The following is a 15,384-nucleotide window of genomic DNA, read 5'->3' as shown; positions in this document are numbered from 1 at the left end:
CACCGCCAGACCGCCTGACCGGCGTCCTCCCGAGTTTGTGCAGTGCATCAGGAAACCTGGATGCCAAAACCAAACCGAAAGTAAAAATTCCCCTTCCCAAAGTGCCTGGGCAAACTCTCAAGGAGAGCTCCAGCAGCACCTTACCGGCTGAGTCAGTGGATGAGCCATCTCCTTGTGCTGGGTGCCCCATCTGCCGAGTTTAGCCGCAGCTGAGATCTTCTGCTGGTAGACCCAGAGAGGGGAGGGGAAAGAATAAACCTCCCTGCAAGGATCCCAGAGCCAGAGAGAGGAAATCATACAGGATACAGTGGGGGGTAGAAAATTCCAGCCTCGGTGACAAGGCACCAGTGCCACCACCCCCCAGCCCTCGCCGCAGCCGTCGCCTCTGCCAGAGCTGCGGCGCGATGTGGCTCGGCGGGAGCCTCGCATCCCTCCGCATTGTCTCTCTCCAGTGTGAGCTTCGGCAATCTCATTTCATGGGAGACATCTGGTTTGATTCAAAAGGAAGAAAGGGGAGAGGGGAGAACCGCGCGCTCACACATACACCGCCCAGCCCGACTGGCTGGGAGCTGGGGAGCGATTGTCACTGCTTCCCTCCGCGCTGAACCCTCCTCATTTCAATGAGAAAGGCCAGCCCAGGGAGCAGGGCTGTCCCACGGCCCTCCCAGCATTCCCAGTCTGCAGAGGGGGCTTCGCTGGGGCACGGAGCCAAGGGCGGGGAGCTGAGCCCCAGCAGCCCCGCCAAGCGTCGCTGCGCCTGGAGCCATCACAAGGCCTTGGGGGGATGGGGGTTCTCCCTTCTCCTTGTTTTCCGTGATTCCCAGACCTGGTGGACACGCAGTATCGGCCCTCAAATGCTTGTGGTTTTGGTTGGGGGTCTTCCCCCCCTTCAGGAGCGTTCACTCCTTCAGGACCTGCCCCATCACGGCCAGACCCCTCACCCCACCCTGCCGTCACTGCCAACCTGTGCCCAAGCGGTACCACCCCGAGGTGTCCCTGCTGAGCCACCGCACCTCCCAGGCGTCCCTGCTATCCCAGTGGGTCTCTGGATGGATCCCAACCCTGGGCACCTTCGCAGCACGCTCCTGAGTGGGCAGTGGCAGGTCCCCACACAAAACCTCCTTGATGGGGTGCAGGTCTCCGCACAGCCCTCTCCTTCACCCATTACCCCTCCATGCTGGGGGGCACATGGTGGGTCCTCACACAGATCCCTTCCTCCTGTGACCCCTCCGTGCCGAGAGTGTGCACAGTGAGTATCCACACAGTCACTCACAGTGGGTCCCCATGCAGCCCCTCCACCCACATCTCAGCGGGTCCCCACACAACCCCCTCCACCCATTTGCTGCATGGTGGGCCTCCAAGGAGCCCCCTACACCCGTGTTGCAATGGGTCCCCACGCATTTGGCCAGCAAGTCCCCACACAGAGCCCTGCACCCGTTCATTGCATGGCTGGTCCCCCCACACCCCCTTCAGCCATGTCATGGCATGTCCCCCCCTGGTGACACGGTCGGTCCCCCTGCAGCAGCTCCTACACCCGGGACACGGTGTGTGCCCTTGCAACCCCTCCACCCACTGCACAGTGTGCCTCTCTGCAGCCCCCCACCCGTGTCCCAGCCGGTCCCAACACATCCTACTCCACTCGTGTCACTGTGGGTCCCAAACATCCCCCCCACCGTGCCGGTCGCCCCGCCGCCCCCCTCCCCGTGTCACCGTGGGTCCCCACATCCCCCTCCCCGTGTCACGGCGAGTGTTCCCCCCCCCATATCCACTCCCCCCGCGCCCGCCGCCGCCCCGGTCCCCGCCGCCCCCGTCCCACCGCCCGGTCCCCGGCGCCGCCGCCGCGGGCGGGGGTGTGCCACGGCCGGACTACATCCCCCATCAGCCCGCGGGCCGGGCCGCTCCCGCAGCGCCCAGCCGCCTTCAAACAAAAGAGTTTCCCCCCGCGGGGCCGCGCTCCGCTCCGCGCCCCCCGCACCCCCCGGCGGCGGCGGCCGGGGGCGGGGGCGGCGGCGGGGGGACCCCGCGGTGGAGGCGGCGGGCGCGGGGCTCGGGTTACACGGGAAAGGGGCTTGGCCAGGCGGGGGGCGGGGGGCGGAGGGTCCTTTTCTCTCTCTCGTTCTCTCCCTCTGCCTTTTTTTTTTCCCTTCTCCCTCCCGAGCTCTTTGTGTCCCCCCCCCCTCCCCTCCTCTCGCCCCCCCCCTCAGCCCCCAGCCCCCTCCCAAGCCTTTGTTAGCCATGCCTAGCCTGGTAGTCCCAGGGATAATGGAAAGGAACGGGGGTTTCGGCGATTTAGGCTGTTTCGGTGGGAGCGGCAAAGACAGAGCGCTGCTGGAGGATGACCGGGCGCTGCAGCTCGCCCTGGACCAGCTCTGTCTGCTGGGGCTAGGCGAGCCTTCCTCCTCCTCCTCCTCCTCGGCCGTGGTGCTCGTGGAGGACAGCAACAACAACAACAATAACCCGCCGCCGCCGCCGCCGCAGCAGCCCCCGCCGCCGCCGCCGCCGCCGCAGCAGCCGCCGCCGCCGCCGCCGCCGCCGCCCCCGGCGGCCCCGAAGGGCTCGGCGGCGCCCAGCGCCGGGGCGGCGGAGCCCAAGTTGTGCGCGCTCTACAAGGAGGCCGAGCTGCGGCTCAAGAGCAGCTCCAACACTACCGAGTGCGTCCCGGTGCCCAGCTCCGAGCACGTGGCCGAGATCGTGGGACGGCAAGGTGAGCGCCGGGACCCCGGTCCCCCCGATCCCCACCACGGTCCTCCCGGTCGCCGGTCCCGGGACACTCCCCCCGCGGCCGGGGGGCCCCACCGCCGCCCCCGCCGCTCCCTCCCGCCCATTGTTCGTGGCCGGGGCCGCTCGGCCCCGCCGGGGACAAAGCCCTGGAGCTCCCGAGCTGCGGGCGGGTGGCTGCGCTCCCGGCACGGGGGTTTTTGGGAAGGGTGGGACGGGAAGTCTGTGAGAATGCTGCGGGGGCTTGTCCGGCTGCCGGCACTGGAGCCCCGCGCGCCGCTCCCGGTTCTGCCAAAGAGCCGATCCCGGCCGCGCTCTCCTTAAAAAAAGAAAAAACCTGGGAATAAGGCGGGGGGAGGGCGGGGGGAGCGGGCTGAGCCCGGCCTCGCGCCCCGGAGCCCCCCTTTGTTGGCTGGGCGGAGGGGGTGTGGTGGTGCCGGGCTCGGTCCGAGCGGCCGATAAAGCGGGTGGGAGCCGAGCTCCTCCCGCCGCTCGTGGGAGCGGGGGGACCCTGGAGCGGGACCCGCCGTCCCGCGTGGGCCCCCCGCAGCCGCTGCCCGCGCGCCGCCACAGTGATGCTTTTGTTCTCCTCACGGCTCCGTTCGGAGCGAGGTGGAATGGAGGAGGGCTTTACAAAAAAAAAAAAAATATATATATCTATCTCCATACCACACCCACTCTTAAGTCACCCCTCGCCCACCCCCACCGCTCCCGGGTGTGCGGTGCGGGGCCCCGCGCTGCCCGTGGGCACTGCGGGAGCCGGGGCACGGTGCTGCCGAGAGAAGTTTTGTGTCGCTACAGAGGAAAAAAAAATAATAATAGTGCGGCTAAGTGTCGGGGTTTTTTTTCTTTCTTTCTCTGCACAAGTAACTTGTCGCTCTGGAAGTGCGACGGGCAGAGCCTGCGGCTCCACGGGCAGATGCTCCCTCGTGGGTTGGGATTGCAGACATCCGAGCAGGGGTTCATGATGGGACCCGGCGTGTGATGACCTCCCCCCGTGCTCTCAGAAGGGCTGAGGTGGGCGAGGGGAAGCCACAGGGAGAGGGACATAAATGGCTCCGGGCTGGGCATCATGATGCTGGGGTGTGTGGTGGGAACAATGGGCCCTGCGGAGGCTATGCTCGCTCTGACCCGCAGAGCAAGGGTCCGGTCCCCATGCCGGGATGGAGAGTGGGCAGGAGTCCGTGGGGTGCTGACCTCCCCAAAACTTGGGGCATCTGCAGCCGAGGGAACAGCTCTTGCTCTGACGTCCACCATGCTGGGATGGGGGCCCCTCGCCAGGGAGTTGGGGAGACGACTGGAGCGGGGTGAAGGTCTGGCCAAGGAGATCCCGCTGGCCCTGATCCTGATCCTCCCCGTGATGCCTTTACACCACCAGGAGTGGAGCACGGGCCGACACAGCGGGCTCAGCACCGACTCCACACTGGCGTGTGTGAGGCTGTGGAGAATCAGGCCCCCTTTGTTTAATAAAGTTGGGAAAGAGGGAGGATTCAGCAGGCGGAACTGAGGGGAAACGTGCAGGGGCTGTTTTCTTCCAGGATCTCACTACTGCCCCAGACTCCCGAGAAGGGGGTGTGTTCCGATGTGTTCAGAATGCAGCACGTGCCTGCTGTGGCCAGAGTGATGGAGAGGAACGTGCAGACCTGGATTTTTTCCACCATTTTTAGCATGTGTGAGGGTTTTCCCACATCTGGGAAACCGTGAAATGTCAGTATGCTGGAGCCCTGGGGATGTGGCCGCGGCTGCGCTCCATCCGCCGGTTGGGCAGACGGTGCAGGCTGTGCCCCATCATGGAAGCAGGTGGGATGGATCCTGTGCTGGGAGAAGCCAGGATTCCTTCCGCACAGACCCCGCAGCCATGGCTCTTTACTCCAGCAGAGATTGTGGCCCACACTTGTTTCTAAAGGCCTGTAGGAATGTCTCCAATGTCTCCTGTGTCTTGTTTTTGAGTGGAAGGCCAGATTACGAGGGTCTGGAGTTGGAAGCGGGGCTCCCAGGGGACTGAATCGTGCAATCTCATGAATGCCTGACCAGGAATCCCAGAAACTGCAGATTGTCACCCTTTGGTAGTACTGCTCATGTGGTGGATGGTTTTCTAGGAAAATAAGTGGTTTATGGGTACCTGTGAATGGGGTGATGAACATCTTGCAAAAAGTAGTAATGAAATAAAAATTATTTCAGGGCTTTACTTGGTGACAGGGTTTTCTCTAACTTACTATTTTTTGATCTGAAGAAACACACTGTTCCTTTTGATTATTTTAAGATAATATTTACCATATATGAAGATGTTTCTCATGGGCAGGTGTGGATATGAGAGGCCTGGATCTGGCCATGGGGGCCCAGGTGCCCACGCCTGACCATGGGAATTCCACCTGCCATCAGGCCACCCCTCATTTTGCTGAACGAGTGTAAAGGCACTTGAACATAAATAAGACTCAAGCCCCATATATTTTTATTGGACTATCTCTAAGGGTGGTTTGTGAACAGGTTTAACTGTGGCAGAGGGGGTGGCTCCACCTGGAGTGAGAGATGCTGCAGGAGCTCAACCTGAGCTTGGCAGCTCCTGCTTTCCCCGGGAACTGTGAACGTGCCCTTGCGGAGCCAATCGCCTGCTGGAAACCTCGCTCGGGTTTGCGTTGGGGCTGGTTTGTGCGCTGAATTTGAGCAGCACATCTCCAGCAGCGCGGCCGCGAGCCGGCTGGCATGAAGGGCTGACTGGCATGAGATGGTGGGCCCTGGAAAGGGGGACTTGGTGGGAACTGGACAGACAGGCACCAAGAGCTGCTCCTTCACCTGATGCCCCAGGGTTTGTGGCAGAGAGCTGGGCGGCTGGTGGGATGTGCCAAGGACTGCTTCGCAAACTGAAGGAGAGGAAACTGAGAAAGGAAGGATGAGGGGATGAAGTCATAAGAATCCTTTTGACTGGTGCCTATGAACACTGCCCCTGGCCAGGGTTGCCAGTGACACCCCTTTCTCTGGTTGGAGGTGGAGCCATAACCTCCATTGCCTGCCCTCCTGTTGCTGCAAGGGTGAGGGGCAGGGGCATCTCCGCCTGGGTCGTGGCTCTTGCAGATCATCCCTCCTTCCCTTGGTGGGTGAGAACTCCAGCTGTGCTGCGTTGGGTGACCGAACCTCCCAGCATGTGCCATGGCAGGGACAGTGCTCCCTGGTTCTGGAGCCACTCAGGGCCTGTGTGGCACGTTGGGGTGCTTGATGGCTCTTGCATTTCTCCTGCCAACTCTTGTTGTGGAGGTCTTGCCTACAACAGCCTGTCCAGGACTGCATGGGTTCTCACAGCTGTGTGGATGAATTTGCCAGGGTGTAAAGACAAAGCACTGGAAGGGTTTACAGGTGGTTTTTGAGAAGATGATGGGATACTAAGGGAGTTGTGGAGGAGAAGTTTCTTGCAACCCAAGGGTGTGGGTTTAGATAGGAGAGACGCTAAGGGAGCAGAGAGTGTCTTAAGGGCATCACGTCTTGGTCGTGTGTGCTGTGAGCTTAGAAAGCGGCAGAAATCCTCAGCCACTGCGATGATCTGGGTTCTTCCCTAGAAGTCACCTGAGATGGGTGTAAATCAGCCAAATCAAGCTTGATATTCAACTTTTCTGCCCACTCCCATGGACAAACTGGGCTGCTGGTGGTGGAGTCAGGGAAGAGGCTGCAGGGCACATTTAAGGCCAGATGTTGTGGTTAGGGAGACATGGTGCTGGTTCTTTGTGTGTCTGGTGTGCGCAGGTGTTGGGAGAACGTGTGGTGTAGGTTTGACTTCCTGCTGCGCCTGCTCCCAGCAAGGACCTTCCCTCTAAGGATTTTTGGTCCCTTTAAGGGTTTTTGGTCTCATCACAGTGGTAGCATCCATTGTCACCTGTACCCAGAGACACCCTTGGATGCAGCATCTCCCAGCCTACTTCAACCAGCTTGTTGTCACCAGATTATGTGAGAGAGGAGCCTAGCATAAATTGCTCTTTCTTGGCAAGGTGAAGTCAAATAACAAGAGGCCTCACTAACCCTAGGTGATTGGGCTCTTTGTGTAGCTCCAAACATGCTTCAACGCTTTCAGCATTTAAAAATAATCCAAGGAAGCCTTTTCCATTGAGGAAGTCTGATGATTGCAGCTCCCCCACCCACCCTGTGGAGGTGGATGAACGTACAGCATCTGAGGAGCAGCGAGTGGGGCAGATCCTCTTGTCTCCTTGTTTCACAGAAATCTTGGAGCTAAAGCCACCCGGTCTGGTGCAGCCTGAAGCCAACTTCCATACGCTGCTCTGGCAGCTTGGGATGAGCCTTAAAGGGAGAGAGAAATTGCAGTTGGTGCTGGGTTGTTATAAAGTGTTAATGAGAATCGGTCTGAATTTACACCAGGGAAAAGTGCGGAACGAGATCGACTTTGTGCGGTTTGAACTGGAGGTGGGAGGAGAAAATGGGTCTGGGAGAGAGACAAAGGGAATTTTCTAGGGAGACACACACACACGGTCCTCTGTGCATCGGATCGGGCGGCTGGATGCCGCGCTGACCGAGTGAACCGCGCTGCAGCGCAGCCGCCCGGAATCTAGGGCAGTGGGAAAAGCGTGCTGGCGTTGGGTGGGGGCCCCCGCCTTTGTCTGGCAGCCCCCTCCCCGCATCCCCCCCCCCGTCGCTCGCCTTGCCCCGCTTCCCCCGCGCTCCGGCCGGCTCCAGCTCCGACCCCGAGTGTGTGCCACGGGGCCGTGGCGGGATTGCGGGGGGCCACAGGCACACCCACTCCATGCGATGCATCGCATCGCTGTTGGGGCCGAGGGCTTCCAGTTCCCAACTTTCCACTGCCGCACAACAAGGCGGTGATTGTCTGTGGCATCAGGGCTGTTGCTTTGGGGTGTTTTGGGGGGGGGAAGATGTTTTTCCTTTTTTTTTTTCCATAAACAACTTTCATCGCGACATGAAAAAGCGTAAAATCTCCACACTGGAACGAGGCGGTCGCTGGTTTTCCTGGCATGGTGTATTGGGTGGGTTTTTTTTCCCTTCTTGTAAACACAACTTGCATCATCAGGACAATAAACCCTCAATGTGAAGGGATTTAGTTGGTTGGTTGTGGTCCTTTTGTGTGTGTTTGTGTTTTTTGACACCACTTTCATCAGGTTTTCAATGCAGCAAAACCTTACCCCACAGGCCGTCAGGAGGGTTTATTTGTGAGGTTCTTTGTGTGCTTGTCTTTTAACATGGCTTTCATCTTAACAGGGAAAAGAACGCCCCACCTTACCTGAGGTAGCTGAAGGTTGTTTATTTTATGGTCCTCTTTAATTTTCTGACTACAACAGAAAAAAAGACCCAAGTTCTAATTTGCCCTTAGACTCTCTTACACCCCACTGGCACTGTCAGAATAACCTGAGTGGGGTATTTACAGGTGTAATTTGTACCCGTGCAGTGTAACAGTGCCTTGGGATAAATGAGAAGAGGGCTAACAACCTTTTGTCTGTAGGGATTATTTTCTATCTGATGAAAACAAGAAATAACAGGGCCTGGAGTGATTGGGGGGGGGGTGTTTCAAAATAAAACCACAAAAAAATCAATGAAACAGAAAGACTCACCTCGAGGCTGGCTCCGGAGCTGTTTGCTGTAGCTGGTACAGCGCCTCTGAGGCTTTCAGGTGGAGCTCATGCTCCTGAGAGTCAACTGGCCTGTGCTGGAGGCACCAGTTGGTGCCAGGTGAGAGCCTCTAGACTGCATCAGTAGCAGAACGTACTTGTTCAGGATCTGGCCTTCTGGCAGCACTGAGAAGAAGGTTGTCAGCAGGTTTAACTCTGAATTTACACCAAAGTGAAATATCCAATGGATCTACACCATGGGCACGGCTGCACATGCCATTGCACTGTCCTGCTGGCGCTGTCACCATGTGTGGTGTGGTGGGCACGTCCATCCCGTGCACTGCTCCGGTGTTTTCCTGCTACTGGGAGCGTTGGTGTGAACCCCAGTGAGGTCCCATGGAAACACGTTGGTTTTGGGCTGCTCAGAGAGAGAACATTTGGGATGGGCTCATGCCAAGGAAACAGATCTGGTGCATCCGGCACCCTCGCTGCCCTCGAGAACAACCGCCTTAGCTGGAGAGGTGCAGCAAGCTCCTGGAGCCTTCTCCGGTAGGTTTGATGGATTTGTTGCCCTGATGCAGGGCTAAGCAGAGAGGAGGAGGTGGCTGTGCATCCAAATCTCCCCCTGATCCCCACCCCCCATCTTGGCAATGTCTAGACTCAATTTATTTATATGTTTTCAGCCAGAGCTGGCTGTTCTGCGGATTAATTCCAGTTAGCTGACTGGTCTGGGCACCAGAGGCTCGCCAGTCCTCCAGGGTTTGGTCCTGTGTGGGAATGTTTGTGGTGTGCTCAGGTAATTTGCAAAAACATTTACTTTGAGTCAACTGGCAATCGGTGAAATTAAAGAGAAAAAGGGGTGTGGAGAGGAACTGAGCTTACAACCTCCTTTGTAAAATGCTTTGGAATCCGCATTACTGGCAAAAACCAGGATAATAGAAGGTAGGTCGTGGAAACTCAATGAGAAAGGGCTTAATTCCCTATTTAATATAAAAATCTAAGTGGCAGGAGCGTGCCAGGGATCGACGCGCTGGTGTGTGCGCACTGCTGTAATGAGGAGAGCATACACAAAGTTACGTATTAGTACAGCTTCGACGGGTCCTTTACTCCCCTTAGTTTCACATTTTGACATCACCTGCTAAACAATTCCCTCCCTCAACCTCCCTCTCCTTTGAATTACCCACCAAGTAAAGTGCTTTGTTGCGTGGTGTTTTCAAATTTCAGTTACACACAAAGAAAGTGTTAAAAAAACCACCCCCATACAGGACAAATTTCATTTGGAATGAGCACACTGGGCTGTGCTGCTCATCCAGCTGGGGTGTCACGGGCCACATCCTGATCTGGCTCCATCAGAAACGGCGATCTCAAAGGAGCATCAGCCCCTGTTTAGTGTGCAAAGCAGGGTCAGAGGGTTGGGGCTGAGGTGAGCCAGGAGCCTTGGCACAAAGGGGTTAAATCAGGTTTAAGCACAGCCTGGTTTTAGCTGATGTAAACCAGCACAGCACTCCTGGAAGTTGTGGAGTTCTTTGGATTTGGGCTGCTGATGGCTTGGCCATTGTCTGCACCAGTTTGGAGCTGCTGGAGGTCTGGGCCGCTGAACCCACTGGGCTGCTGGGCTTGCCAGAGTTGGTCTAATTTCCTGTGGGGTAATTTTCTTCCATTTTTAAGCACAGGATCCCCATCTGTCTTGTCTCCACAAAGCTGGCTTTCCTGTCTGCAGGCCTGCATGGAGACCCTCCCTCCTCCCCCCCTTCTCACACAGCCGACTGCACCACGCGTCCTTTTGTCCGTTCCAGATCCTCCCTCCCTTCCCTCTTGCCGTGCTCTCTCCTTGCCCATCTTCCTTCTGCTGTTTTGGGGTGTCTCTGCTTTGCTTCCACACCTCTTATTCTCCTCCTCCCTTGGAGGGATCAGGGTGTGCCTCTCCCTCAATTTCTGTCACCTTTCCTTCATCCCTAACTCCCTCCCACCCCTCCAGCTCATGTACCACACTTACATTTGCTCTTATTCATGTGTATTCCTTGCCGCTGTTCCCTTCCATCTGTCCCCAGCATGGAGCCCCCATCCTTTGTCACCGCTCTGCCTGCCTGACCCTCCGTGTCGCCTCTGTGATTGTTTCCTGTCGTGCCGGGCTCAGATCCCTCTCCCCCACACGCCGTCATTGTCCCGCAGCTCAGAACAACGCAGAGCCCAAGCCCAGCCCTGCCACATGCCTGCCTGAGGTCCTTCTGCTCAGGAGAGTGAGCCTTGCGCTCCAGAGGCAGGGCGCGGGTCACCACGGAATTTGGCAGAGCTGCTTCACCCTGGGGTGATGCATGGGAGGCGTTTGCAGCTCGATGCTTGCCGTGAACACCCCCCTGTCTTTCCATGTGACGCTTCGGTGATATCCCTGGGGAAATGGTGGCATCTCGGTTAATCTTCCTAAGATGGAATCTCCATCTTTGGAGCAAGCGGCACAGTAGCAGGGCAGGGAAATGTCTACCAGGGGTGGGTCAGGAGGAGCCCACCCTGCCCAGGGCCTGCTAGAGGGCAGAGGTGACCCCTCGGAGTTTTATCCCACCCTCCTTGGGGTGAACCTTTGTTCTGGATTTTGTCTGCGTGGGTTTATCCTACAGTCGAGTCATGCCTGGCTCCATGAGGTCCTGTCCTTTGGGTTTCCTGGGTGCTAATAACACACCATGGGGTGACCATCAGTCCACATGGGCCATTTGGAAACTTTACACAACAAAGCATCACAAACCTACCTCAGGGTGCAAACTCTGGGGAGTAACCTGTGAGCTACGCTTGATTTGGCAAGGGGTGGATTTGGTTTGGATTTGGGGGTTTGCCCAACTCCTTCTCTGTGTCAGATCTGGCATTTCCATTCCCCAGGAACATGGAATTCGTGGCTCAGAGATGGGTTTAGCGCAGCAGCACTGCGATGTGGAGTGTTAGAGGAAGTTTTGTGGGATCCCAAGGCAGGAGGCAGCTATTCTCCCCACTCCACAAATGGGGGAGTGAGGCTCTGGGAGCTGAAGTAGCTCTGAGGAGTTAAAAGTCGTGCTGTGAGTCGATAGCGGAGTCCGGATTTGCCGGCACGTGTCCCGCGGCGCTGCCAAGACCCTCGGATGGGCGATGGGGTTCACAGCTGCACCGGGAGGGCTCTGTGCGTGCCGATGTCTGCGGTTCGCCGGGGCTGTGCCCCGTGCCCACGCGGTGCTGGTGTGGGCACAGCCGGCTGGGCTGAGCGCGCTCTGTGCCGGGGCACCGCTGGTTGCAGCGTCTGCAGCGCCTGCGAGCACGGGGAGTTCCTGTCAGCTGTAGTGGCACGAGGCTGTTTCCATCGCCACAGGTGCCCGAGTTCGATCCTTGCCAACCACACGGAGTGGTGGGATAGCTGCGTTCCGGTGAACACCCCGGTGTCACCAGCCCATGTCTCACGAGGCGAGCTGTGGATAAGTGGCAGCACTGAGTGGCAGCCCTTGAACTCCCAGCTGGGGAGGTGCTGTTATTTACTAGGATCTGTATAAATAATGATGTTCCAGCCCGCGAGCTGAGAAATCTGCATCTCGTGGTTGCAGAGGCATTGTTTGCAGGTCGTTGTGTGTTAAAGTGTGATGTCAGTGGAGCGCAGTTGGGGAAAACCTGCTGGTCTCAGATGGTTAGAGAGGACTAGAGATGGGCTCTTCAGGGGAGAGAAGGTGGGGTGGGAGTAGCTGGGGGATCTCACAGAGGTCCCAATGCTGCGTCCTCATCCTCTGGTTCCATGAGCCTGAGTCAGACACCCAAATCCTTGGGAAACCAGGGCAAAGTGCTCACCTTGCTCCATCTGCGCTGGTGAAGATGCAGCGCCCTGGAGAATCACAGATTTTAATTTTTCTTGGAGATCTGATCTTAGAGCAAACCTCCCGCAGAGGAACCCCTAGTTTGCACAGGAATTTGGAGTCAGGCTTTGGAAATGCCTTGGGCACTTGAATGAAGTTTTGGAGAGAGGGGTTTGAGGGGCAGGACAGCAGCAAGGAAACATCCAGGAGTAGTTTAGAGAACTGTGCCACATCTGTAAAAATATTTCGTTGCTTGATGGCATCGCGGTGTTGTCTCAGAACCTGGAGTCACACAGCTGGCTTGAGACACTCCAAAATACCATTTGGAAGCCAAAACACACTGGAAAGTCTTTTGCCCTTTCTGGGAAGGCAGAAGACTGTTTTCTGAACTGTGAGGAGCTGGGGAATGGGCTTGGTGAGCTCTTGGAGCTGGGAGAAGGGGCTCAGTGGGCCCTAGCAGCAAGAGAATGGACTCGGTGGGCTCTGGGAGAGGGGGAATGGGCTTGCTGGTGTCCAGGAGGTGGATACTGGTACACGAAAGCACAGGCTTGGCCAGTGATCTCAGAAGAGGGCCTGAGTGCCTAGAGCAGGGATCTGTGCACAGCCTGCTGTGGGGCTCATAGGAGGGCAGCCCTGCCCCATTTCTTGTTGTTTTGACCCCGAAGCAAATCCTGGTGTCCTGCTACCCCCAGCCATCTAGTACTGCCAGTGTTTGGGGTCCTGCCATATTTGGGGTGGGGTGGCCAAATTGCTGCGTCTCTTGCAACTCCCCTCCAAACTTGGCCCCCTGAAATTCACCGGATTCACCCCAAAACCTCCTCAGTAGTACAGATGTCCCCATGGAGGGCTCTGCTCTCTGGAGTCATGGCTGGTGACTCCCCTCATGAGCTGGCACAGGGTGACCCAGGGGCACCACATCTACCGCCCAGGCTGTGGGATTAGTGTCCCCCTGCTCTCTCCTGTCACCTCTGGCTGCCCTACACTTCAGCCCTGTCCCCAGAGCCCCAGGTGGCCATCTTCTCTGAGGGGCCATCCGAGGGCTCTGGGGACAGGCCTCTTCATGGAGACTGTTGGCCCCTGCGGGTGGCTTGGATCCATCCCCCTGTGACTCATTGGTGTTGGGGTGTGTGGAAGGGAGGTCTCAGGGGATGATCTCTGAGAGGAGGCAGTTGGGGTGGGATCGTGTGATGCAGGGCAGTGCACAAAATGGTGACTCCCATTCTGGGGGATGAGGGAGTGTGGTGCTCCTGAGGGAGGGACTCTCTGGGCATGGTGAGGGTGGACCTCCCTCTGGCGGCATGTCCCTATCAGGGTTAAGGGGAAAGGGTCTTTCCCTCGTTCCAGGTCCTGGGCAGCAGCTGCCATGTGGCACAGGAGATCGTGGCTGCTCAGCCCAGCGTCCTGCAGAGCAGGGAAGGCGGTGGGATGGCCTTGCTAACTGCCGTGCCTTCTTCCCTCTCTCTTCCCAAGGCTGCAAGATCAAAGCCCTGCGGGCGAAGACCAACACCTACATCAAGACCCCGGTGCGGGGCGAGGAGCCAGTCTTCATGGTGACGGGGCGGCGGGAGGATGTGGCCATGGCCCGGCGGGAGATCATCTCTGCGGCTGAGCACTTCTCCATGATCAGGGCCTCCCGCAACAAGGCAGGCACCACCTTCGGCAGTGCGCCCACGCTGCCGGGGCAGGTCACCATCCGGGTGCGTGTGCCCTACCGCGTGGTGGGGCTGGTGGTGGGCCCCAAGGGAGCCACCATCAAGCGGATCCAGCAGCAGACCAACACCTACATCATCACGCCCAGCCGGGACCGGGATCCCGTTTTCGAGATCACTGGTGCGCCAGGCAACGTGGAGCGCGCCCGGGAGGAGATCGAGACCCACATTGCGGTGAGGACGGGCAAGATCCTGGAGTACAACAACGAGAACGACTTCCTCTCTAGCAGCCCTGACTCTGGCATGGAGAACCGCTACTCGGAGGCCTGGCGGGTCCACACGCCGGCGCCGGGCTGCAAACCCCTCTCCACCTTCCGGCAGAACAGCCTGGGCTGCATCGGCGACTGCTCCGTTGACCCTGTCTACGAGACCCCCCGGCTGAACGACCAAAATGACTTCAATTACGGTTACCTCTTCCCCAACTACGGCGTGAACAAGCAGGATCTGTACTACGGGGTGCCGGAGTCGGGGGCCCCGATGTGGGCTGGCCAGGAGAACACCAACCCTGTCTCGGTGCTCTTCTCGAAGCAGCAGCGCTCCAGCAGCACTGGCACCATCCACCCCAACTCCCACCGCTCCCCGTCCTCCTCCATCCCAGAGCCCAGCCTCTCTGGGCTGCCCAGGAGGTCGCAGGGGGAGCCGCTCCAGGGGTTTTCCAAGCTGGGAACGCCGGCCGCTGCCCGGACATCCGTTGCCAGCAGCCGCGAGTGCATGGTGTGCTTCGAAAGCGAGGTCACAGCTGCGCTGGTGCCGTGCGGCCACAACCTCTTCTGTATGGAGTGTGCCGTGAGGATCTGCGAGAGGACTGATCCGGAGTGCCCGGTTTGCCACGCAGCAGCCACTCAGGCCATTAGAATATTTTCCTAAAGAGACAGAGCAGGGCACTGGGGGGTGGGGGGTAGGAAGGGAGCGTGGGGGGGGTCCACGAAAGAAAAATGCTGATGATAATAATAATAATAATAATAATAATGATAATAATAATAATAATGACATCTGAAGAACAAACAAATGAATGAAAGAATAAATTAATTTAAAGAAGAAGAAGAAGAAAAAGAAAGAAATTATTTTACAAGCAATGTATGTTATTTTTTAAAAAAGAATAAGTGAATAATAAAATTAAAATGAATAGCAAAGCCAGAAATTTTGAAGGGCGAACAATGCTCCAGCCTGCAATGTCTTTTGTAAACCAAGTACTCTGAACGCACACTCGGATCTTGCAAGCAAAGCGGTTTAGTTCAGTTTTTTTTGGTGGTGAGATTGGGACTTCTCAGCGATGACCAAGCCAGGCCACCTGGATCGGCCAGGAAGGGAGCAGGGACACGGGGAGGACCCTGCCAGCCTTTCTCCAGCCATGTTCAACCTTTGTCTTGGCCTGAAGCCCCCACTCTCCTCCCCCCCAGGGATGTCAGCCCAACTGGGAACTCGGAAAGAAACAAACAGAAAGAAAGGAAAACGGATGATGGGGAGTTAGAAGAACAAGAAAGAAAACATCAACCTCTGGGAACCTGTTAGAATGAGGGCACAACTGTATTACCTCAAAGATTTAAACAAAAAAAATCAACAGCTAAAGAACTTTTATTGTTTTCCTTTTTT

At 57.5% G+C, this 15,384-nt stretch overlaps 1 protein-coding gene across 1 annotated transcript; it reads left to right on the top strand.

Annotated features, from left to right (window-relative positions):
• Positions 1 to 2,181: 2,181 nt before the first annotated feature.
• MEX3A (mex-3 RNA binding family member A) lies at positions 2,182 to 14,754 on the top strand. Its single transcript, XM_027742479.2, has 2 exons — positions 2,182 to 2,704; positions 13,553 to 14,754. The coding sequence occupies exons 1-2, from the start codon at positions 2,236 to 2,238 to the stop codon at positions 14,656 to 14,658; spliced, it is 1,575 nt and encodes a 524-aa protein (XP_027598280.1). The 5' UTR covers positions 2,182 to 2,235; the 3' UTR covers positions 14,659 to 14,754.
• The last annotated feature ends 630 nt before the right edge of the window (positions 14,755 to 15,384 follow it).

Source organism: Pipra filicauda, unplaced genomic scaffold (genome assembly GCF_003945595.2).
Source record: "Pipra filicauda isolate LSUMZ 115617 unplaced genomic scaffold, ASM394559v2 scaffold453_size531900_pilon, whole genome shotgun sequence".
NCBI classification, from domain to species: Eukaryota; Metazoa; Chordata; class Aves; order Passeriformes; family Pipridae; genus Pipra; species Pipra filicauda.
Note: the sequence above shows the minus strand (reverse complement) of the source record. Positions and strands in the feature narration are given on the sequence as shown.